General features: G+C 46.7%; 1 protein-coding gene across 1 annotated transcript in view; it reads right to left on the bottom strand.

Moving 5' to 3' along the window:
• LOC134948686 (rab GTPase-activating protein 1) overlaps positions 1-26,993 on the bottom strand; it is a 437,656-nt gene that overhangs the window by 304,458 nt on the left and 106,205 nt on the right. The window contains exons 7-8 of the mRNA XM_063936842.1: positions 26,536-26,710; positions 2,420-2,513 (exon numbers count right to left, since the gene is read on the bottom strand). Coding sequence (XP_063792912.1) covers positions 2,420-2,513; positions 26,536-26,710 — 269 coding nt within the window. The remainder of the gene's footprint in view (positions 1-2,419; positions 2,514-26,535; positions 26,711-26,993) is intronic.

The raw sequence follows: 26,993 nt of genomic DNA, 5'->3' as shown, positions 1-26,993 counted from the left end.
CAGCGGTGGTGTTTTCCCTGATGACCAGTGCGCCTCCGCTGCAAATACCCGGAAACCGGCCGCGGGAGTATGCAGTGCTGCTGGGGAGGTGATGGAGCCGCAGCACAGTAGGTCAGAATGACATAAACAGTGCTGCAGCCCTTGAAGTCTTCTTAAGTCACTGCAGGCACCAACTTACAAACTGAGCTCCAGTGCCCAGAGGCGGGGTTATAGAGGAGGCGGTGCAGTGCATCCTGGGAACAGTCAAAGCTTTAGCCTGTGATGCCTCTGAAGATCCAACTCTACACCCCGATGTATTCCCTGTGGAATCTCAGTGTACCCCGCTGCAGAAATACATATATATTTTGGGGAGCTAACCTCATGCAATTTCGGGGAGCTAATCTCATGCAATTTTGACTATTAGTGGAAATGTAAAATAAGAAAGTGCAATTCAAAGCCATAAGTATTACAGCACACTGAATTCAATGTACGGCAGAAACGACCTCCCATTAATCCCTAATCTCATATCCTCCAGCCTCTTATTTTGTTGTAAATGTAGTTTGTGCTCCAACTCTCCCCCTTATCACGTCCATGCCATAATGGCACATATACTTTTATCTGGTTTCCTAAACAAAACTGTTTGGTTAACTCATGCTTAGGATATTTTATACCCGCTTGGCCCTATCTTTCCATTGTCCCACAATCTGCCTTGCGAGGAATTATTCCTTTGAGGGGAAAGGAGCAGTGGCATGTAGATAATCAGTAGGATAAATGTGTGGCGCCTAGGTTCGCAAATGCATTAATTTTAAAATCTTTTTCTATTTGGGGGGGAAGCAAAGTGAAATCTACGCAAGGGGTCAGAGAAGTAATCAATGAAATCGGAGGATTCTGGTTAGACATTATTTATAATTATCCGACTCAATACAATCATTTGCTATTTTCCAGTTCCAATTTTTTCCACGAGTGGGGTGATAATTCACTAATCAGATTTTCCATCCAGAATTGAACAATACGATTATTCAGAATGTTGCTGTGTGCTTAAATTGGTCACTAAAAATATTGCAATCAAAGTGTTCAGCCGGAAAACAAACACAGGGGCAAATTCAATTGGGCACGGTTGTTTACCGCAGGGTTATTGATCTGTCGGGGCTATTCACTTACAGCCAGCGATCAGCCCACAGGCAATGCAGATTTCTTTTAGAGCTTGAGGATGCTCGAACAGAAGTCCGCATTAAATTCCCTGATCATGGTTGCCACAAAGCCGTTAACCCACAGCTCCAGGAACTTCTCTTACGTGGTAGCAGGCAATTTACAGCACGAGGAAAAGGGTCTGTAATTGAATAGCATTGGCATAAAAGACTGATCCTGGAGTGGTAAAATACCACAGGTAATTGAATTTGACCCACACTGGGTATTCCTCTGCTTCAGAAAATATAAAGTATAAAGTTCTCCAAACTAATCCCCCCCCCCCCCCCCCCAACAAATAAACTGTATAATTAAATCAAATCTTTCTTGTTTTGAAAATGTAATGTGGTAAAGGGGGGAGTGGTAATTGCTTTTATCTGACAAATGCACATTTTATGACCTGGGACAGATGCTGATCAGCCTTTGTAAATAATCTATAATACCATTCCCTAGGGATTGCCATCAATGATTCATAGCCATCGATGGTTTATGGCCGATGTCAAATACTTTTGCCATTGATGGGAGAGAACTAGATGGTTTCCCTCCATCGATGGCACAGCATAAACTATTTTTTTCTGTTTTTTTGCAAGCTGGCGGGACATGGAGCAGAGCTCCGCCCTCCGACACCCACAAAGGCCTGTCTCCAGATTGGTCCCTGGGCAAGTCACTGAAAGAACAGGGATGACCATCGGTGGGTGAAACAATCGATGGTCTACCATGGCATAGTTGGTTGCCATCAGTAGCCTTTCACAGGTTCTCCATCTTTGGAAACCATTGATGGTGATCACACCAATGGCCATTCCTACACACCAAGCACCCATGGGAAAACAGAAATGGTGAACATAATTTCCATGATTAAAGAAATGCTTGGGTCAATCAATGGGGGATAGTCAATTGTTTGAAAAGTCAGTGGGGTGTCTGTTTATTCTGGTCTATAAGATTGGGAACTCAGTTGGGTGTCTGTTTTTTTTCCTAACAATTGAATACCCCTCAATGAATTGGTTCTCCTCAATGGTCAGATTACCTTCACACAATGACTACTACTATTTAATTGTCTTTATTGTGTTTTAAGACCAAGCATAGAGTCCCAGGTGTATGGACAGTATAACTGTACAGTTTTAACCTGAACTACATATGTTTTGCTACACAGCAAGTTAGAGGGTGATGTTGAGACACACAAACGCACACATGTCCTATTAGAGAGAGTTTACACTGTCCTATTGAGACAACATAGAATTATTTTTATTCCTCTTACCATTTTGACAATAGATCTCCCCAAGTTTCGAGGATTTTCTCTGCACATTCTTTGGACACATCGCCAGACCCGCTCAAAAGTGGCTCATCGTTATCTAGAACACAATAATAAAAACTTTCAAAAATTATCATAATAAAACCCAAAATAGCAAAAATATTTAATATATTTTATATTATTTATAAATAGACATATAAACCATTCCACAGAGATTTTATACAAGTAATATTTAAGAAAAGAAAAGTGCTGACATGACACTGTATAAAAATGAAAGTGGCTGCCCATATTAAGTTATACTACTGGGCTCATACAACTTTTATTAACTACATTGCTCTGCCTTTGTAGCTTTTTTATATATAGTTTTCAGGCTTGTCTTCATATCATCTAGTAGATGCATTTAGCTCACTTGTCTGACATCAATAGAAAAAGACAAGAAAAAGCAAGCTGTACAGGTTCAATTGTCTACTGCAGTGTTACGTAGATTGGTGTATCTAAATAAAAGACATGCAATAACCTGTAGGATTACAAATAGTCTATTTTTAATTCTATTTATTTGTGTTCTGTATTCTACTCAGAAAAAAGGAAATACACCCAGGGATAATTTCTTATTAGCAGGACAGAGGAATATGACGGATGTGAAGGGCTGGCAGAGAGGAAAGCACAAACTATCCACTATAGTGCAAGTTCTACTTCCTTTAAACTAATGAAACCTCAACCCTAAGGCGCTGTTTTAACACTTTGTCAGGTAGTGGAACCCCGCACACCCGAAAAAGTTAAATTTGAGATCTCCCTGCTTAGAGGGAACAGTGTGATATTACCCAAAGGAACATAGCTATTCTCTGCTAGAACTCACCAAGGGAGGAGAAACAAACTGGACTTAACACGAGAGATCTAATGAGGAAGGAACATTTTTTTTCAATAACAAATGCAACATGTGACAGTAAGAAAACAAGACAGGAACTACAGTAGCATGGCAACTGGAGAATCGGGTTCCAGTGAAGGGTATTAGCTCACAATTAGTATGTGTGGGCCCCTGAGATGTAACATGGATAACCATATTGGAACAGATCCCAGTTTATCTCAGGGTACCAGTTTGTAAGATGTAATCATTAGCCTAGAAATCTACATGAACCCTGGCACAGAATGTAAATCTAATTTCAATAGAACTGGTTTCATGCTCATATTTGCTGGGTGTTGCTTAAATCCCATATCTTTCAGCACTGAGGTCATGGGTTCGATTCCCACCATGGCCTTAATTGTGTGGAGTTTGTATATTCTCCCCGTACTTGCGTGGGATTCCTCCGGGTACTCCGGTTTCCTCCCACAATCCAAAAATATGCTGGTAGGTTAATTGAATCCCAACAAAATGAACCCTGTTGCGTGTATGTGCGTGTACATGTGGTAGGGAATATAGATTGCAAGCTCCACAGGGGCAGGTACTGATGTGAATGGCCAAATATTCTATGTAAAGCGTTGCGGAATATGTGTGCGCTACATAAATAACTGGTAATAAATAAATAAATAAATAAATGTTGAAATGTTATTGTGCCACTTATGAGTCAGTTGAAGTGACCCACTCAGGAATTTGGGATTAGTTTGTGATTTATTGGTGGGTATATAGGGACTTATTTGTGTACTTTGTTGTGCTTTGATAATAGTCCCATAGAGGACCAAGACGTTTGACATATCCATATCCTCATGCTGACCTATTAATCAAATTTTGCTGAAAATCTAATGAGTGCACCCCATAGTAGATACAGGGGCACTGACAATTCAAGAAAGAAAAAGATTTGGTCTTTGAGTGGCGCACAGGAAAGATAGGCAAGTTAAGGTAAGTTGTATAAAATATAACTTTTATTATATTCTCTAGTGAAAAGAATGCTGTAGTCCCAACAAACTACTCTGTCATCCACAACCCAAGACTGGTCCGCAGGGGTGGCGGGGTGGCTATCTGCTTCAAAAAAGACCTTAAACTTAGGATCCACCCTATTGAAATTACTCGCTCATTCGAGTGCATTGCTGCCCGGAGTTCGACAGGATTAGGTTTCAGAGTACTTCTCATTTACCGGCCCCCTGGAGATGGAAAGATATTTCTACAAGAAATTGCAGACACTGTTGCTGGCCTGGTTCTGGAACATCAAAGATGGCTCATCCTCGGGGATTTCAATGCATGGGTGGATGATGAGCTCTCACGCCTTGGTCAAGACCTCCTGTGCACAATGAATGGTCTGGGCTTCACACAGGTCATTCCCTCTGCCACACATAAAAGTGGTCACACTCTCGATCTTGTCTTTCAGATTGGATTAGAAGTCACTGACCTAAAAATAAACCCAGTCATCTGGTCAGACCACCACGCCCTTTGGTTCTCAGTTGCAACCCCTCAAATAAAATCTCTGCCCGTGGAGTTGACCAGGTATTGTCCAAGGAGGGGTATGACTCCCCAGGCTCTAACAGCAAATCTGGATCTCTCTGCTATACTGGGTGCCTGTGAAGATCCCTGTTCCCTAGTCCGTTATTATAATAGGGATGTTATGGCTGCAATTGATATTATTGCCCCTGTGCGTATAAGACCTCGTAAAACACAACGTCGAGCTCCCTGGTTCGACAACAGTGTTAGTGAGCTCAAGAAAAGGGGGCGTAGACTGGAAAAACGATGGAGGAAGACTAACCTAGTGGATGACAAAATAAAACTAATAAAGCATAATGAAGAATATCAATCGACAATCACCCGTAAGAAATCACAGTTTCTGTCAGATGAGATCACGGCAGCAAACAATAAGCCAGCTCAACTTTTCCGCACAGTGGAGATGCTTTGCAAGCCAGCATGCCTGCAGACTGATGAAATCCTCTCCCAGGCAAGATGCAACGAGTTTGCAAACTTCTTTGCAGAAAAAATATCCACCATTCGGGCTGGAATCTCCACAGTGCCATCAAAGGAGTGTCAAACTACAAAACCTGCCAATATAAGCCACCTGCCTTCATGGACCAGCTTTCAACCAGTGGATATAAAGGATATTGACGAAATTGCTCAGATTTTGTGTCCCACCACCTGTGATCTGGACCCTGCCTCAACCAAGCTTCTAATAGGTTGTATGGATATAATTGGTCCTGTCTTTGCAAAAATAGTTCAATGCTCTTTGCAGACAGGCATATTTCCTGGACCCCTAAAGGAAGCAATTGTTAGACCTCTTCTTAAAAAATCTAATTTAGATCCCGACTGCATGACCAACTATAGACCGGTATCAAACCTTCCTTTTCTAGGAAAGGTTATTGAGAAAGTGGTTGCAAATCAACTGGAAACCCGCCTGATAACCCATGATATCTATGATCCATTCCAATCAGGATTCAGGAGAAGACATAGCACTGAAACAGCCCTGGTGTGTGTGTTAAATAATCTTCTGACGGCAAGAGACAGAGGCGACTATTCAATATTAATCCTTCTGGATCTCTCTGCAGCATTTGATACCGTGGACCATGGACTTCTGATTGAGCGTCTGATACATTTTTGTGGACAGGATGGCACAGTCCTAAATTGGTTCAAATCATTTCTCACAGGCAGGTCACAGAGAATATCGTCTGGATTATACTCATCACCACCAGTGCCATTGCCATGTGGTGTCCCACAAGGTTCTATACTATCCTCCATGCTTTTTGCAGTATACATGCTCCCGCTGGGTGAAATAATCAGGCGCCATGGCCTAGTCTACCACTGCCATGCAGATGATACACAACTGTACTTGTCCTTTGCTCCGGGCACTGATAACCCAATAGCAACCCTAAATGGTTGTCAAGCTGAACTCCAGGAGTGGATGAGTGCTAGTTGGCTGTGACTGAACCTGGATAAAACAGAGGTCCTTATGATAGGACCGCAACATCAAAGGACAAGACTGCAGCATAGCCAACCAACTGGACTTACACTCGGGGATTCGGAATTACAAACCACTGATCGTGTGAGGAATCTTGGTGTTGTCCTGGATGATATCAGGCACAATCAAATCCTCATTCTTTCACCTGAGGAACATAGCTAGAATCAAGCACTTAATTCCCTCAGATGATCTGCCAAAAGTCATCCACGCATTTGTATCATCTCGATTAGACTACTGTAATGCCCTCTACCTTGGTCTCCCAGCAAAAGAATTGCACCACTTACAGCTAGTGCAAAACACAGCTGCCAGGCTGTTAAACCAGCCCCGTTCTAGCCACATAACCCCAATCCTCTACTCCCTTCACTGGCTGCCTGTAAGATGGCGAATCATCTTCAAGATTGGCTTACTGAGTTTCAAAGCACTACATGACCAGGGCCCAAGGTACCTGAAGCAGCTACTGACCCCATACTTCCCCACTCGATTACTGCGATCTGTAGATGAAGGACTTTTAGCAGTACCTAGAATGTCCCGTAATTCATCTGGGGGTCGAGCTTTTAGTCATGCGGCTCCGACTGTATGGAACTCACTTCCCCGCACAGTGCGAGAGGCCCCAACTATAGAATCCTTCAAAAGTAGACTCAAGGCTTTCCTGTTTACTCAAGTATAACCATAATGTCCCTTTTAGTATCTTCATGCTTCTGTATTTTATGAAAAGCTTTCTGTACTTCATTATTTTCTGTACTATATTATGCTATGCTATGTATCTGTATCTGTTAAGCGCCTTGAGTCCTATTGGAGAAAGAGCGCTATATAAATAAAATTATTATTATTATTATTAAATATTAAAAGACAGACATTAAACAATGAAACTAAATTTGAGAATTAAAATTACAGAGATCACAGTATATCCCTGTGTGTGTATGATATCCTTTATATAAGGAAATCATACACACACAGGGATATACTGTGACGTCTAACAGAGCACTCGTGAAGATGTTTAAAAAAAAAAAAACGTAGTTAAAAAAAGTAACCTGGGGGCCACTTAAGAGTAGCCCCCTTAACATGGTGCCCGATTCTGCCACCACAAAACTCAAACTGGCTGGACCGTGGGGTCGGGATATGCAGGAGAGGAAGACTGAGCATGCTTGGAAATATTTTGTAACCATTTGGTGCCCAGACCTCCTCTCCAGTCAGTACCCAGCGTACCCTGTGCCCCTAGTGGACGCTAGAAGAAAAAGGGGTGTGGTCTCACGAGGAGCATGACCACACAATAGTACCCCCAAATCACATTACACCACACAATAGCACAATCTTGCTCACATAACACCACATATTAACATACCACCACATATTAGTGCCCTTTAATCACGTAACATCACACAGTAGTGCCCCTTATACATGTTATGCTACATAGTAGTATCGCTTATACACAATGCAATCAGTAGTGCCCCTTACACATAACACCCACAGTAGTAGTGCCACACATAATGCACACAGTAGTAGTGACCCTTACACATAAAATGCCCACAGGAGGGGAGGGGAAGCGACAGCTCTACCTGTGCCGCCATAGGTGCAGATGGGAGGAGGAGGGGCGGGTTGGGAAGGGAAGCGAGAGAGCCGGAAACATCGGACATGGGGAGCTGCGCCACATGCTGCCAGCGCTGCTGCAGGTCATCCACTTTGACAGGAGCAGCAACAGCAGGGTAGCAGAGCGGAGAGCGCATCTGCAGCCCAGCACCTCCCTGCTTTGCATACCCTTGCTGAGCGGTTAGCGCAGACTCGGTTTGTATAGAATAGCATCTAGCTCTTTGACAGGCAAGATGTGTGCAATTGCAGATGTGTCCTAGCACAGTACACAGTAGCTTCAGTCTCGCCAAACAATTCCTCTCAGTAGGTTAGGTCCTATAGGACTCTGCCACGCCGAGCATCTTTCTCTTTTAAAAATAAGATTTTACTCACCGGTAAATCTATTTCTCGTAGTCCGTAGTGGATGCTGGGAACTCCGTAAGGACAATGGGGAATAGCGGCTCCGCAGGAGACTGGGCACAACTAAGAAAGATTTAGGACTACCAGGTGTCCACTGGCTCCTCCCTCTATGCCCCTCCTCCAGACCTCAGTTAGGAAACTGTGCCCGGAAGAGCTGACACAAGAAGGAAGGATTTTGGAATCCCGGGTAAGACTCATACCAGCCACACCAATCACACCGTACAACTCGTGATACTATACCCAGTTAACAGTATGAATAACAACTGAGCCTCACGAACAGATGGCTCATAACAATAACCCTTTAGTTAGGCAATAACTATATACAAGTATTGCAGACAATCCGCACTTGGGATGGGCGTCCAGCATCCACTACGGACTACGAGAAATAGATTTACCGGTGAGTAAAATCTTATTTTCTCTGACGTCCTAGTGGATGCTGGGAACTCCGTAAGGACCATGGGGATTATACCAAAGCTCCCAAACGGGCGGGAGAGTGCGGATGACTCTGCAGCACCGAATGAGCAAACTCAAGGTCCTCCTCAGCCAGGGTATCAAACTTGTAGAATTTAGCAAACGTGTTTGAACCCGACCAAGTAGCAGCTCGGCAAAGTTGAAAAGCCGAGACCCCTCGGGCAGCCGCCCAAGAAGAGCCCACTTTCCTCGTGGAATGGGCTTTTACAGATTTAGGATGCGGCAGTCCAGCCGCAGAATGTGCAAGTTGAATCGTACTACAGATCCAGCGAGCAATAGACTGCTTTGAAGCAGGAGCACCCAGCTTGTTGGGCGCATACAGGATAAATAGCGAGTCAGTTTTCCTGACTCCAGCCGTCCTGGAAACATAGATTTTCAGGGCCCTGACTACGTCCAGTAACTTGGAATCCTCCAAGTCCTTAGTAGCCGCAGGCACCACAATAGGTTGGTTCAAATGAAAAGCTGATACCACCTTAGGAAGAAATTGGGGACGAGTCCTCAATTCCGCCCTATCCATATGGAAAATCAGATAAGGGCTTTTACATGACAAAGCCGCCAATTCTGACACACGCCTGGCCGAAGCCAAGGCCAACAGCATGACCACTTTCCACGCGAGATATTTTAGTTCCACGGTTTTAAGTGGCTCAAACCAATGTGACTTAAGGAAATTCAACACCACGTTGAGATCCCAAGGTGCCACTGGAGGCACAAAAGGGGGCTGAATATGCAGCACTCCTTTAACAAACGTCTGAACTTCAGGCAGTGAAGCCAGTTCTTTTTGGAAGAAAATCGACAGAGCCGAAATCTGGACCTTAATGGAACCCAATTTTAGGCCCATAGACACCCCTGACTGTAGGAAGTGCAGAAATCGACCCAGCTGAAATTCCTCCGTTGGGGCCCTTCTGGCCTCACACCACGCAACATATTTTCGCCATATGCGGTGATAATGGTTTGCGGTCACCTCCTTCCTAGCTTTAATCAGCGTAGGGATGACTTCCTCCGGAATGCCCTTTTCCTTCAGGATCCGGCGTTCAACCGCCATGCCGTCAAACGCAGCCGCGGTAAGTCTTGGAACAGACAGGGTCCCTGCAGCAGCAGGTCCTGTCTGAGCGGCAGAGGCCATGGGTCCTCTGAGATCATTTCTTGAAGTTCTGGGTACCAAGCTCTTCTTGGCCAATCCGGAACCACAAGTATAGTTCTTACTCCTCTCCTCCTTATTATTCTCAGTACCTTGGGTATGAGAGGCAGAGGAGGGAACACATAAACCGACCGGTACACCCACGGTGTCACTAGAGCGTCCACAGCTATCGCCTGAGGGTCCCTTGACCTGGCGCAATATCTTTTTAGCTTTTTGTTGTTGATCATGTCCACCTGTGGCCTTTCCCAACGGTGTACAATCATTTGGAAGACTTCTGGATGAAGTCCCCACTCTCCCGGGTGGAGGTCGTGCCTGCTGAGGAAGTCTGCTTCCCAGTTGTCCACTCCCGGAATGAACACTGCTGACAGTGCTACCACATGATTTTCCGCCCATCGGAGAATCCTTGTGGCTTCTGCCATCGCCATCCTGCTTCTTGTGCCGCCCTGACGGTTTAAATGGGCGACCACCGTGATGTTGTCTGACTGGATCAGCACTGGCTGGTGTTGAAGCAGGGGTCTTGCCTGACTTAGCGCATTGTAAATGGCCCTTAGTTCCAGAATATTTATGTGTAGGGAAGTCTCCTGACTTGTCCATAGTCCTTGGAAGTTTCTTCCCTGTGTGACTGCCCCCCAACCTCGAAGGCTGGCATCCGTGGTCACCAGGATCCAGTCCTGTATGCCGAATCTGCGGCCCTCTAGAAGATGAGCACTCTGCAGCCACCACAGCAGCAACACCCTGGCTCTTGGAGACAGGGTTATCAGCCGATGCATCTGAAGATGCGACCCGGACCACTTGTCCAACAGATCCCACTGAAAGATCCTTACATGGAACCTTCCGAATGGAATTGCTTCGTAAGAAGCCACCATCTTTCCCAGGACTCGCGTGCAGTGGTGCACCGACACCTGTTTTGGTTTTAGGAGGTCTCTGACTAGAGACGATAACTCCTTGGCCTTCTCCTCCGGGAGAAACACTTTTCTGTTCTGTGTCCAGAACCATCCCCAGGAACAGTAGACGCGTTGTAGGAACCAGCTGCGACTTTGGAATATTCAGGATCCAGCCGTGCTGTTGTAGCACTTCCCGAGCTAGTGCTACTCCGATCAACAACTGTTCCCTGGACCTCGTCTTTATAAGGAGATCGTCCAAGTACGGGATAATTAAAACTCCCTTTTTCCGAAGGAGTATCATCATTTCGGCCATTACCTTGGTAAATACCCTCGGTGCCGTGGACAGACCAAACGGCAACGTCTGGAATTGGTAATGACAGTCCTGTACCACAAATCTGAGGTACTCCTGGTGAGGAGGGTAAATGGGGACATGCAGGTAAGCATCCTTGATGTCCAGTGATACCATGTAATCCCCCTCGTCCAGGCTTGCAATCACCGCTCTGAGCGATTCCATCTTGAACTTGAACCTTCTTATATAAGTGTTCAAAGATTTTAAATTTAAAATGGGTCTCACCGAACCGTCCGGTTTCGGTACCACAAACATTGTGGAATAGTAACCCCGTCCCTGTTGAAGGAGGGGTACCTTGATTATCACCTGCTGAGAATACAGCTTGTGAATCGCTTCCAGCACTGCCTCCCTGTCCGGGGGAGCTGTCGGCAAGGCAGATTTGAGGAAACGGCGAGGGGGAGACGTCTCGAATTCCAGCTTGTACCCCTGAGATACTACCTGTAGAATCCAGGGATCCACCCGTGAACGAGCCCACTGGTTGCTGAAGTTCTTGAGACGGGCCCCCACCGTACCTGGCTCCGCCTGTGGAGCCCCAGCGTCATGCAGTGGACTTAGAAGAAGCGGGGGAGGACTTTTGTTCCTGGGAACTGGCTGTATGTTGCAGCTTTTTCCCTCTACCTCTGCCTCTGGGCAGAAAGGACGCGCCTCTAACCCGCTTGCCTTTCTGGGGCCGAAAGGACTGTACCTGATAATACGGTGCTTTCTTTGGCTGTGAGGGAACATGGGGTAAAAATGCTGACTTCCCAGCTGTCGCTGTGGAAACGAGGTCCGAGAGACCATCCCCAAACAACTCCTCACCCTTGTAAGGCAAAACTTCCATGTTCCTTTTAGAATCTGCATCTCCTGTCCACTGCCGAGTCCACAATCCTCTCCTGGCAGAAATGGACATTGCGTTTATTTTAGATGCCAGCCGGCAAATATCCCTCTGTGCATCTCTCATGTATAAGACTGCGTCTTTAATATGCTCTACGGTTAGCAATATAGTGTCCCTGTCTAAGGTACCAATATTTTCTGACAGGGAATCTGACCACGCAGCTGCAGCACTGCACATCCATGCTGAAGCAATAGCTGGTCTCAGTATAATACCTGAGTGTGTATAAACAGACTTCAGGATAGCCTCCTGCTTCCTATCAGCAGGTTCCTTTAGGGCGGCCGTGTCCGGAGACGGTAGTGCCACCTTCTTTGACAGGCGTGTGAGCGCTTTATCCACCCTAGGGGATGTCTCCCAACGTGACCTATCCTCTGGCGGGAAAGGGTACGCCATTAGTAACTTTTTAGAAATTACCAGTTTCTTATTGGGGGAAGCCCACGCTTCTACACATACTACATTTAATTCATCAGAAGGGGGAAAAACCACTGGTAGTTTTTTCTCCCCAAACATAATACCCTTTTTTGTGGTACCTGGGGTAATATCAGAAATGTGCAACACATTTTTCATTGCCGTAATCATGTAACGGGTGGCTCTATTGGAATGTACACTAGACTCATCGTCGTCGACACTGGAGTCAGTATCCGTGTCGACATCTGTGTCTGCCATCTGAGGTAGCGGGCGTTTTAGAGCCCCTGATGGCTTTTGAGACGCCTGGGCAGGCACGAGCTGAGAAGCCGGCTATCCCACATCTGCTATGTCGTCAAACCTTTTATGTAAGGAGTTGACACTGTCACGTAATTCCTTCCACATGTCCATCCATTCAGGTGTCGACCCCGCAGGGGGTGACATCACATTTATCGGCCCTTGCTCCGCCTCCACATAAGCCTCCTCATCAAACATGTCGACACAGCCGTACCGACACACCGCACACACACAGGGAATGCTCTGACTGAGGACAGGACCCCACAAAGTCCTTTGGGGAGACAGAGAGAGAGTATGCCAGCACACACCAGAGCGCTATATAATGCAGGGATTCACACTACACACAGTGATTTTTCCCCTATAGCTGCTAATATTACACAGATTGCGCCTAAATTTAGTGCCCCCCCCCCTCTCTTTTTAACCCTATGGAGTCTGGAAACTGCAGGGGAGAGCCTGGGGAGCGTCCTTCCAGCGGAGCTGTGAGGGAAAATGGCGCCAGTGTGCTGAGGGAGATAGCTCCGCCCCTTTTTCGGCGGACTTCTCCCGCTTTTTTATGGAAAGTTATGGCAGGGGATTTTACACATATATAGTCTTAATGACTATATTATGTGGTAATTTGCCAAGTAAGGTACTCTTATTGCAGCCCAGGGCGCCCCCCCCCAGCGCCCTGCACCCATCAGTGACCGGAGTGTGTGGTGTGCATGGGGAGCAATGGCGCACAGCTGCAGTGCTGTGCGCTAACTTAATGAAGACCGAAGTCTTCTGCCGCCGATTTCCAGGAACGTCTTCTTGCTTCTGGCTCTGCAAGGGGGACGGCGGCGCGGCTCCGGGACCGGACGACCGAGGCTGGGCCTGTGTTCGATCCCTCTGGAGCTAATGGTGTCCAGTAGCCTAGAACCCCAAGCTAGCTGCAAGCAGGTAGGTTCGCTTCTCTCCCCTCGGTCCCTCGTAGCAGTGAGTCTGTTGCCAGCAGAAACTCACTGAAAATAAAAAACCTAATTTATACTTTCTTTTCTAGAAGCTCAGGAGAGCCCCTAGTGTGCATCCAGCTCGGCCGGGCACAAAATTCTAACTGGGGTCTGGAGGAGGGGCATAGAGGGAGGAGCCAGTGCACACCAGGTAGTCCTAAATCTTTCTTAGTTGTGCCCAGTCTCCTGCGGAGCCGCTATTCCCCATGGTCCTTACGGAGTTCCCAGCATCCACTAGGACGTCAGAGAAATGTTACTTATTTTTATGTTTATCTCTTTTTATGTTTATCTTATTCGCATAAAATAAAAATCAACTGGAAGCAACTACTTTACTGTACTGCACTGATCAATTTGATGTAAACCAATTGTACGTGTGTGTGTGTGTGTGTGTGTGTGTGTGTGTGTGTGTGTGTGTGTGTGTGTGTGTGTGTGTCAGAGTCTGAATCTGTATCAATGTGCTTTGATGCAGCACCCGTGGCTTTACTCACACCAAGTTCTGTTGTGCTTCACCTGTGTACATGTGCGGTTATAGTCACAACAGAGTATTTCTAGTACAATGAGTGGTGCAAAGAAGATGTCAAATTTAAAGAACACTACACTTCTCATAACAGTTCAGTCACGCTAGGCATCTCGCACCATATGGCATATAGATACTAAATGTATGAGGACACATCTGTAAAATAAATAAAAAACTTGGATTTGCAAAGAGTGAATAAAAAGGATTGATACGATTACACTGATGGCACTATCCATCAGAGAGCAGTGGGAGATGTTACCAAATTTCTTACCACAATCACACCATTACATGGACAGGTAGCACTCAGACTAAGGGGGACATTTGCGAAGCAGTGATAAGAGCGGAGAAGTGAGCCAGTGGAGAAATTGCCCCATCAACCAATCAGCAGCTCTGTATCATTTTATAGTATGCAAATTATAGATGTTACTTCAGTGCTGATTGGTTGCCATGGGCAACTTCTCCACTGGCTCATTTCTCCGCTCTCATCACTGCTTAGTAAATGTCCCCCTCTGCTTTAGTCAGAATATGTCTCTATATACATGCAAATTTAAGGTTCATTGTGAAATGTATCAAAATTAGTTCAGAAGATTGAAATTATTGCATTTTTATTTTATTTTATTTTTTTAATTAGTGTCAACTCCCGGTTCACGTTTCAGTGCTTACCACAACCATGTATTGCTTCATCTTTGAAGAGAAATCTGTTGGAAATCTGTTAATAATTAACTAAGTAGTCACCCACTAACCATATATATCTTACTTATCTTTTTAAAAGTTTACCATGACTGTGATTCAAACAATGCATGTCTGACTTGTCGGTTCTACATTATCTGCTAAAGCTCAGAAGTCATAATCACCTCTACAGAAGACTAAAGGGGGTACACACGGAGCGATAATGTAAGCAATTTTACTAGATTGCTTAGCTTTTCAGCAAGATCGCTCTGTGTGTAGCCCTAACAGCGATAGCGATGCGCAGCCCCGCACATCGCTATCGCTGCTGCTAGATTGGCCTGCATGCAGGCCAATCTAGCGGGTCGCTCACTTCACCCGCTGGGTGAAGCGAGCGGCCCCCCGTCTCCCCCCACACGCTCAGCACAGATCGCGCTGTGCTGAGCGCCGGGAGAGATGTGTGCTGAGCGGTTCGCTCAGCACACATCTCTCTGACATCGGCCACTCTATATGGGCTTTAACATTTATAACTATTCCATTAAGCTCTCATAGATTCCTGCACAATCTGCTGTCTCCACTCGGCTATGCTGACTCTGTTTTATACCTGTGGTTCTTTCTCCAGTGCATTATCTGAAATGTTATCTATGGGATGTAGTCATAATGACGCCATTCATAATGTCATCACAGTGTTATTTTAGTGGTATATTCACAGTCGGAAGCGCCCGCTGGATCCGCCAGTAGTGATCACCTGACTGCCAGACCTGGAAGACACCGATGGAGCAGAGGTAACCACCGTACCAGGTAAGTCACCACTAGACAACCAGAGACGTTCTGTTATCATTCTGATCATGTCAACATTTCATCAGTCAACATTCTCATGTTGACAAAATGTCACTTTAATAAAAGCACAAAAGAACAAGCCCCACCTTCAAACACGCATCAACTTCCGCTTACAGATCCCTGTGAAGTGAGAGAGGGTGTCCCATAGTAAAGTGGAATCTTGTGTTCTTATTCCACAAGTTGTTTGTAAATCAATAGTTCAGGATTTTAAAGGGGGCGTGGCCACGGCAGCTCAGGAGTAGGAAGCAGATCCCGGGAGCTCCCTGGATATAACATCCTCACTTACCATCCTGATACCCTCTGGTGTGCCTGATCACCCTGCTTCCCTTCCCTGCGCTGCGGGGCACCGGCAGGCGACTTCCTCGCTCCCCCCGAGGTCTGTACGGCCGTGGCGGCACACTCCCGGATCCGCGGCTTATACCTCCTCTGGATCCCCGGCCTCAAGTTTGGCGTCTCTCGGCCGCGCTGTGCCCGGAGCCTTGGAGGCGGCTGGTCCCCCTCTCGCTTGTGGGCTGCAGACCGGGGCCCTGAACACCGGAGCGCACCCAGCAGCTCCTGGAAGGGGGAAGAGGGCACTGTATGTGGCGGCCATTTCGTGAATAGCTGCATGGACGACCCCATTGCTCTGGGCTGCTGCTCCCGGACATAGAGGGGATATTCTCATTTAAAGGCTGACTGGTCTGCAACTGGTGAGTGACTTTTACCTCCTGGGATCATTTTATACTCTGCCTGCATCTGCTATCTCATTTTACATACTAAAAGACTGCATCGCTCCTGATCTCACCTATATTCTGAGACGCTGCCAGTACCTTCTTTTATATTTGCCTACTACTCTGACGACCAGCTGCGGGTGTATTTCTGCTTATTACAACCCTAAAAATTCATTGCTGTTGTCTCCTTCTACGTTTCTGACCTGAGAGTATACCGGAGTGTTTGTTACTACCTATTGTCCGCCATGGTTCGGGACGGCCAGCGCACGGCTGCGGCGAAGCTGGAGAAATTTGCTAGACAACCTAATCCACCTAACATACGGGCCTCGCAGGCCGCTGCGCAGCGGGCCTCTCCGTCCCACTCCTACTCCCCATCTGCAACAGCTGCTGAATCCCCTAACACACCCACAGCTCCATCCCTTCAACAAGTGCTGGAGTCAATAGCAGGGTCGGAACAGCGTCTTTCAGATAAGATGGAGAAGGTGCAGTGTGATCTCTCGCTGCTTCGGCAGGACGTCCAGCGCATACGAGAGAGAGTGGGAGAGGCAGAAACCCGTGTTTTGAATCTGGAGGATATGTGCGGTCCTATGAAACAATCTATTTCCGCGGTAACCCAGCAAGTAACATCTCTTCAATCCAAGCTACTAGACATGGAGGGTCGGCTGCGTAGAAATAATGTGCGTTTTGTGGGCTTGCCGGAGAGGGAGGAGGGCTCCCAGCCTGAGGTCTTCCTGGAGTCGTGGCTTAAGGAACTGTACGGCGCTGAATCCTTCACGGCACAGTTTACGGTGGAGCGTGCACACCGGATACCATCTCGTCCTCTACCTCCTGGCGCCCCTCCGCGCACCTTCATCACCAAATTTCTGCATTATAGGGATCGTGACTCGGTCCTCCGTTTGGGACGCACAAAAGGCCCCCTTGTCAGGAATGGAGTTACCGTGTCTGCTTTTCCCGACTTTGCCGCAGACGTCCAGAAGGATCGAGCCCAGTTTATGCCTATCAAGAGGTGCCTCAGAGACCTGAACCTCTCCTACTCTATGCTGTTCCCCTCCCATCTCAGGGTGGTAGCGGACGGGGAAACCAAATTCTTCAATTCCCCTAGAGAGGCGGCCCAACGGCTGGACAGATACGCACCGGGAGCGCGCCAGCTAGCCCCGTACTGAGGCCCTGCACAGTCTAATGTTTGGGTGGGATCACCGGAGGCCTCTACCCATTGTCCAGGGAGCCCCCCCCCCCCCCCTTGGCGTTGGTGGCTCAGGACTTTTCTTACTCTTGATCGCTTGATTTGGTTAAGGGTTAAGGGTTTTGCTTAGAGTTTAGCTTTTGAGAGTTGGGGTCGATTGTTTGGGATTTAAGTATGCCGAAGTTAGGGGTGGTATACAGGGGGGGGGGGGGGGGGGGTCAACGAACAGCTTGTTGCTGTTCCTTATGCAAGTTTTTTTCTTTATATAGCTTGTTATTTTTCTCATGCTTCAATTTGTTTTTGAGTATGTTTTTTTTGTTGTGGGAAGTGTGTCTGATGCATTGGATACTGTCGACTAAGTTTCAGGGATTGAGTAATATAGCACTGTTCTTGCCCGTACTAGCGATTTCCAGGAATACTCCCTGGGTTGTTCCTCTAGGTTACTACATAGCATATTACCAGGTCTGTGGTTAATTTGAAATTTCTGACATGGAATGTTCGAGGTTTAAATAATAAGATAAAACGTTCCTTAGTTTTGACTACACTTCGGAAATATGGCCTGGATATTGCGTGTCTCTGTGAGACTCACTTGGAAGGGAATAGGTTACTGTCACTTAGAAGACCCTGGGTGGGCTGGGCCTATCACGCTTCTCACTCCTCTTCCTCCAGGGGTGTGTCAATCCTGATAAGGAAATCGGTCCAATTTGAGTTGGTGTCGGTCAAGACTGATCAGTACGGTCGTTTTGTGTTCCTTGACTGTAGACTAAGTTCTCAACCCTACTACATACTGGCGGTTTATATCCCCCCCCCCCTTTCTCGTACGAGGTGCTACAGCAGGCCGCTTCATTCATAGCCTCCTCTCCGGACACCCCGGTAGTCTGCTTGGGTGACTTTAATAGTGTTACGAACTTAGCTTTAGACAGATGGCGCTCTCCGCAGGCTGCTGGAGTGCGCTCTAGTCCTACTAAATTTGCTGATTTTCTGAATAATTTGCAGTGTGTGGATGTGTGGAGAGCTCGGCACCCTACAACTAGCCAGTTTTCATGCTTCTCTGGCACGCATGGTTCGTTCTTGAGAATCGACCTGACCCTAATATCTCCCGTTCTTCTCCCCAGGGTGGTTGACGTCCAGTACGAGGCCCGGGGTATTTCTGATCACTCCCCTATGGTGTTGACTCTCGCTATGGTGAGACAGAGGGGTCAATCATATTGGAAACTTCATCCTTCCTGGCTGTTGCAAATGGGTGACTGCTCTGACCAGGTGACTTAGTGGGAGGGCTATTTTAATGACAATGTGGGCTCGGCCCCGGGAACAGTGGTCTGGGATTCATTTAAGGCCTTCCTAAGGGGTACGTATATTAGACGTATTTCTGCCCTTAAAACGTCCTGCAGGGAAAGAGAGCGAGCCCTTGAGAGTGACGCCAGAGATTTGTAATCTAGATACTTGGTAGATGGCACCCCTGCACTGAAGGTACGCTGGCTGGCGGCCCAGTCGGCATGGGTGGCTCATCTGTCTGATAAAAACTCGCGCTCGCTTCTATTTCAGGCTACTAATGTTTATATGCAGGGCGATAGGCCAGGTGGCCTGCTGGCTCGCTTGGTGCACAGTGACCGCCCAGGATCTACAATTGCCTAGATGACCGGTAACTATGGCTCCCTTGTGAACACCACGCCGGACATTGCGCAGCTATTCCGTTCTTACTATGCTGAGGTCTACAGTTCACAACTGGTAGACTCGGCATCAGACATCTCCGCTTACTTAAGACATATTCCCCTACCCACACTCTCCTCGGAGGCCTCTGAGGTGTTGGAGGCACCCTTGACTCTGGAAGAGGTAACGGCGGCTATTGGCTTATCTCCCAGCGGCAAGGCACCGGGTTATGACGGCATCCCCTCAGAGGTTTACAAGACCCACATTGATTTCTTCGGTCCTAGGCTTCACGCCCTGTATTCTGATATTTTTGTTAATGATCAACTTCCCCACTCTATGGCGGAGGCGGTTATTATAGTGATCCCGAAGCCCGGAAAGGACCCTAAATCCCCAGAATCCTATAGACCGATATCATTGATTCCCACTGACGCTAAGATCCTGGCCAAGATTTTAGCTATTCGACTTAACACCGTAATTACCTCCATTATCCACTCCGACCAGACCGGCTTTATGCCAGGGATGTCCACCTCTATTAACCTACGGAGATTATATACCATTTTACAAGTCCCACATGACTTTCCCTCTGACTCGGTAGTGGTCTCGCTGGACGCCGCTAAGGCATTTGACAGTATTGAGTGGTCCTATCTATGGGAAGTCATGACATGTATGGGATTCGGACCTAATTTTATAAAATGGGTTAAACTACTTTATCAACACCCGACCGCCAGGATCTCAGTGAATGGCTATGTCTCTCCCTCGTTCCGCCTGTATCGCGGGACCAGACAGGGATGCCCTCTGTCCCCAACCCTGTTTGCCCTGGCCATCGAGCCCTTAGCCTGTCTAATAAGGTCCCATCCGGGTATAGTGGGCATTCATACCGGCCCTCGAGAGGACAGGATTGCCCTCTACGCTGACGACATGCTGCTGTTTCTGCAGGATTACACCAGGTCTATGCCTACATTGTTGCAATTGATTGAGGAGTTCGGTGTATATTCAGGCCTTCATATTAACTGGTCTAAATCCTCCATTATGCCTGTGATTGCCCTGCCCCCCCCCCCCCCTGCTGTTCCTAAAATCTCCTTGCCGCTATGTTGGACGGCGAAATTTAAATATCTTGGGATTCAGGTAACCAATGACCCCTCTGACTTTACACCTTTGAACCTTGATCCGATCATGCAACAGGCTGCTCGTAAATCTAAGACTTGGTGTAAGCTTCCATTGACTGTATCTGGCAGGGTCAGCCTCGTAAAAATGATATTACTACCTAAGATTCTATATGTGGTTCTTCAATCCCCTGTATATATTCATCCATCCTTCTTTAGAAAATTGAATAGTGTCCTGTCTTCTTTAATTTGGGCTAATAAACGTCCTAGAATACAGCTGAACACGCTCACCAGGCTGCGCTGCGACGGAGGTCTGGCCTTGCCAAACTTTCAGATGTACTACTATGCCGCTCAGCTGACTCATATTAGTGCATGGGTGCAGGATACTGGCGTCACTTCTCTCCATTGGGTATTTATACAATGCTACTTCCCCGGCTTGTCTCCCCTGCAGGTGTTGCTGAGTGGGAGCCTGGCCCGGTTCCTTCCTCCTCTTCTATATCAAGCCATGAAGGTGTGGCAGGCACTAAGAATTCTTTTGAAATTTGATGGATTGGACCCGGACACCCCCCTCTGGTACTCTAAATGGCTCCCTGAACTATATGCGCTCGAGGGAAGGGAGGTTTGGGCCCCTAAATCAGTAGTTTCCATAAATCACCTCTATACGGATAATACACTTAAATCCTTCCAACAACTAAAAGATGAGTTTGATCTACCTAACTCCTATTTTTTTAGATACCTCCAACTCAGGCATGCTTTGCAGTCCCAATTCGCCACTTCCCCCCCTAAAATCATACCATTTCCCATTAAGACCTTTGTAAGTATGCTGGGTCGAGTTAAGATTATTTCCCATGCTTATGGTTATCTACTCGCCAAACTGCATACAGACCCTTTGACACGTCTCCGTGTCAAATGGGAGGAGGATTTGGGCCCCATAGATGAGGAGAACTGGGCCCTTGCTTTGGAAACTCCGAGCAGGGTTACCAAATCCATCAGGTATCAACAAATACAATACTTCCTTTTGCATAGAATATATATGACCCCGGCCGGACTGGCTAGACTCGGGACGGGCCGTGCGGGTGACTGCCCTAAGTGTGGGATGACTGCAAGTACTTTTTGGCACCTTATTTGGGACTGTCCGAAGTTGCGGGCTTTCTGGTCGGGGGTCGGGTTGATTCTGGGAAACACGGGGGTGGACGAGGCCATGCTTACTCCGCAATTTTGCATCCTGGGAATGGGAGGATCTGATTTTGTATCTAGCCCAGAGGGCCTCTATGCTCGCAACATATGTGCAATGGCGAAGGTGAGCATCGCGAGGCTATGGATGGCCCCCAAGGGCCCTACACTCCCCGCTTTTAAGGCACTAATAAACGACACTGTTTTCAAGGAACGATACATTTATATGAAACATAATGCCTCCGCTAAATTTGACAGAATTTGGTCTCCATGGCTTGACTCCATATACTCCTTGCCAGACCCTTTAACTTAGTGGCGCCAGGGTTGCTAATGGGTCCTGGATTTGCTGATATATGATTTTTCTAGGGCTATAGGCTTCCCTCTCACCCAATGGGTTGTGTATGAGAGGATAGCTCTACGCCCAGCTAGACAGGGTAGGATATAGAGTGCTAATATCCCCCAATGTGTCCTCTTCCCCCTATTTTTTTTTTTTTTTTTTGTGTTTCTTCGTGTTTTTTTTTGGGGGGGGGGGGGGGTTCTGTGTTTGGTTTCTGTTTGATATTTCCTCTTTGAGGGGATTTACTCGGACAAATTGTCAGTAAGTGTTTTAATTGGGGAGAAAAACCAAAACTAAGTATAATGAGATTTCTTGAGTACTAGAGTGCACGGATTATTCAAGATATTGGTATAAATAAATGTACATACCTAGGCGCCTCTGAACGTATGACATTGTATCATATTAAGCCGAAAATGAATGATGTTTCCCGATGTTGACATGTCATTATGTGTATGGTATGTTCCTGATATGCATTATCTGTGTGCAAACTAATCTCCTTCGAAATAAAAATACTTTATTTAAAAAAATCAATAGTTCAGGAGACTGCCCAATAGGACAAAGTGGAGTGGCCCTACACATTTACCGATAATAATGAAAGATATGAATAAGATACTGTTCATATCTTTCAGTGTGTATGCACAAACAATTAGGCGGGCAGCGCTCGTTCATCGTTGGTGTGGCTCATTTAAACATGCAAGCCAATATGGACATTCTCGTCCATATTAGAATGCAGGGCTATGGGGCCGGGTGACGGGAAGTGAAGATACTTCACCCCCCCCGCCGTCGCCAACCGCCCTGCCCCGCCCCCCAACCCCCGCCGTCGGGCACCTCTGTGGCCAGTCGGCCTGTGTGTAGGGCCCATAAGACTGGGTACACACCTAAAGCTATATCTGCAGGTGGTGGTTGCTCATACACACTGACCAACCACCACTGTCACCTGCAGATATATCTGTTTTTGAGGGCATTTGCTAATAACTCTTTCCTCTGTACACACTGGCAGATCGTAGTCATGAAATGTGACAAATCTTCCTGCAGTTTACATAACGATATTCTCCTTGTGCGGGTTTATTCTGGGTACTCTGGCTTCCTCCCACACTCCAAAAATATACTGGTAGATTAATTTGCAACCAACAAAATGAACCCTAGCGTGTGTGCCGTAACTAGACATTTAAGCGCTGTGTGCAAGAAACGGCATCGGCGCCCCCATCCCCCTTATGTAAAGTAGAGGCATAGCGCGTCGTTGGTGCGCTTCACAAATATAGGGGCGTGGCTTTATGGACAAGGGGTGTGGCCACAAAATACCACCAATTCATATTACGGTGCACAGTAGTCTCCATTATTCAAATGACACCACACATTAGCGCCACTACACCAGGTAGAACACCTTTTACACATTACGGCAGGTAGAGTCCCCCTTTTTACATATTACAAAAGGCAGAGTCCCCTTTTTAAACATTACGGCAGACATCATACCCTTTTTACACATTACGGCAGACAGAATCCATCTTTTGCACATTAGGCAGACAGAACAGATAGAAAGACAGATAGATAAGATGATAGATACTTACTGTCCCTCCGCTGGCTCAGGCAGTCAGGCTCCTCGGTGCAGCTGCTGGCAGGTCCCGGGCAGGGGAGGAGGTGGAGGAGGGAGGGGGACTCGGGAGCCGCAGCAGCGCACTGTAATAGGTGTTGGCGCCTCTGCAGCTGTCCCTCTCCTTCCACATTGGCTGGCTGCCGCCGCTGATGAGGGAAGCGCATCCCAGCATTCACAGCGGCGGCCAACCAGCCTATGTGGAAGGAGAGGGACAGCTGCAGCGGCGCCGCCACCAATTACAGTGCGCTGCTGCGGCTTCCAAGTCCCCCTCCCTCCTCCTCCTACCCTGCCCTCGGAGCTTTGACTCATTACAATGCCGCAGACTAAAGTACCCTTGTAACGGGGGTGCGGCCAGTTGCGCCGTCAGGGCGACTGCGCTGTGTGCCAGCTGTCCCGTAATTATGGTCCTGTCTTACCCTACCACTTGTCGTACACTGCCGCTTGCTAGATGTCTCCCTCGTTGACTGCTGGAGCCAGCAGTGGAAGCACAGAGCAATAGCTGAAACATCATAGGAGGCTCTGCAGCTGCACTAGGCAGTGTCCGGCAGCAGCAGAGTGCTGTAACGTCTTCCTGCAGAGTCACTGTGACCAAGGCTCCATGCAGGGCTGAGCAGCAGCTGCTTAGTTTATGGACGCTCTCCCCAGCTCCGGCTACCTGGAGAGGACAGCTGCAACAGATCTATACTGAAGGACGAACAGAAGCGCTGCAGGAAGCCAGTCCGGTGACCACCCCCATACACTGGTTACTTAAATAATTCCACACACCTAAAGACAGATGGTCGACCTAAAGACAGATAGTCGACCTATCGCGTTTCGCCCATATACACAGGAAAAAAGCACCAATGTATCTGCAGATATATTGGTCATCGGCTGTGCTTCAAGGCCAATGTAATATGTCTGAATGACGTCATTCACAAACATATCATTTGTACACCCCAGTCAATCAATTAATGATATATTAGCCAATCAATTGATCGGCCACTATATCTGCCAGTGTGTACCCAACATAAGAGTAGGTTCTGATAAGTACACCAATCCACGTTCAAGCTGATTAACTGAAATATACCACGCAGCCCACCTTCTCCCAATACTATGATCAGCAGTACATTTTTTGTTTTATTTTAAGGTTATGATAAAATATGCAAGAAAACCTGAGTCGACATTTTAACCACACTTTTGTCTAAATGTCCATGTTGACATTTCATACTACACCACATCCCCACCTGCCCACCTTGTTAGACGTTGGGGCATTACAAGGTGGAATAACAAACATTGACTGGGTAACTGTTTTAACAGTTGTAAACTACGACTGTTCAAATTGTAAGGCGCTTATGCAACCAGTATAAATACTTGCCGCTGTTGTGGAATACAGACTAATAAATAATCCTGCCATGTATACTGCAACATATTTCTAAGACTGTATTCTTATGTTTGTCGACCTGTCCTATGATTAGACACTCAACTCCACATATAATACTATATTTAAATAAATAGCTCCCCTTTACCCATCTCTCCCTACACAATTATGGATACCTTATCATAACTGTCTCTCCCATTATTAGCAGACATCAATACTGTGTAAAATCTATACTTGAAACTAGACGTCTTCAAGTAGCAAACCACGTACAGCAATGGAAATACTGCAATAGGCAAACTCAAAATGCACAGCAGGTTATTTTATTTCACAAGTATCCCTTACTTTCATCACATCAATTTTCTTTACTATGACTGACAAAAGATCATTTTAAACCTACACAGAAGAGAGAAAGTGTTGTCTTTCTGTAAGGCACACAGGATACATATAAAACTTAACTTTTATTCCTTTTTTCTTAGTATGGCTCTGGTAAGAGGACCATTGGAAGGGTTTCATTACTCAAACCATTGTTAGAATCTATCAGTTGATACTGTATCTCTTTGTGTACTAAATCTACAAGAATGGGGACTGCAGAGTTTCAAGGGACTGCACCAATAACCTATTTGTTGCCCTTATCCTTTCCCCTCAATAATCAGTCCAGCAGAATAGCAAAAGAGCAGAGTAGAACACTGCAGGGCTAGGGGGATGGTAGAGGCTAGATCCAAGTGGCCTAAGGGACCTTTTCCGTCAGGGGGAGGAGCCACGACACAAGGGGGAGGAGCTACGCCAGCGGTACAGTTGGTCTAGTATATACACCACCAACTATTACCTTTAGTAATTAGGTGGCGAGCGAAGCGGAGCGAGCCACCGTGCCCGAAGCGTGGCGAGCGAAGCGAGCCCGCGAGGGGACTTTTCGGGGTACCTTGTTCGACCGCAGCTCCTCCCCCTGGTGACGTGTCTCCTCCCCTAGGTACGTCAGAAGGTCCCTTCTCCCACTCCAATATAGAACTAACCCTGGGGGGATGGGGGAGATGTACCAAGCAGTGAAAAGAGTGGAGAAGTGAGCCAGTGGAGAAGCTGCCCATGGCAACCAATCAGCACTGATGTAACATTTATAATTTGCATACTATAAAATTATACAGAGCAGCTGATTGGTTGCCATAGACAACTTCTCCACTGGCTCACTTCTCCGCTCTTTTCACTGCTTAGTACATCTCCCCCTGTGTCCCCTACAGCCTTGAAGAAAGAGATTTAATGTCAAGTGCAAATATTCTCTGTTCTAACCGTGGGGTGTCAAAGAATTTCCCCCTCTTATTAAATGTCTAAGACTGAAAAGCCACTTGGAAGACTTTAGTGAAAAAACTTCCAACACGAAGGAAACAATATCCACTTGCCTACACCTGGAAACACTGTATATGTGCCTTAAGTGAGCTTTGTTCTGTACCACCAGAGAAGACCTGACCACCCTGGAGGATAAGGTTGCTGGATTGTAACCTGTCCCAGTGGAAGCTTGACTGCAGCAATGAAATTTAAGAACAAAATATTTTCAAAGAAACAATGACAGATGGCCAAATTGCACGATATGGAAGTTTGACGCACACAATAAGCAGCTTCACCAAGACCTTATTATGCGGTAGAAAGAACCATATTCCGTTATTTCGGACCACTTGCAAATATTTAAGAATGTAGCCAGCTTTACATAGATCTTCTCCATTACCGTATACACCTAAGAAAGTGGTAAGAAATTACTACCTTACCTTCTTCTTCATCATCCTCTGGAGGTGAAGGTATGTTTGTTCCATGCGGGCCACACTGAGAAAGTCGGAGTGATGGACTGGCAGTAGTTTTCCTCCTCTCCCTCTCTGATTCGCTTTCTAAGCAGATGACCTCATAAAATGTGTCGCAGCTGCTCTTCCGCTCTTTCCTTTCACTCTGTAAAAGACAAAACAAGAAGTTTTCCTTTAAGCACAGCAATGAAGTAAATTCATTTTATTCGTCTCAAGCTCCTGACAAACATTTATGTAGAACAGCTGCAACAGAGTATCCTGAGGATTCCTATCTCCGATATTGCAAGCTCATTGGAGCAGTGCGACACGTTTTTACTCTATCATGTCATTATACGTAATCTGTGTGCATCACAATACACTCTATATACAGCTATGCATAATACAGATGTGCCCTCATAGTGTGGTCAATTCCAGCCTAAAATTGGCTC

This window comes from Pseudophryne corroboree, chromosome 8 (assembly GCF_028390025.1).
Source record: "Pseudophryne corroboree isolate aPseCor3 chromosome 8, aPseCor3.hap2, whole genome shotgun sequence".
NCBI lineage: Eukaryota > Metazoa > Chordata > Amphibia > Anura > Myobatrachidae > Pseudophryne > Pseudophryne corroboree.
This window is presented reverse-complemented; position numbering and strand designations above follow the sequence as displayed.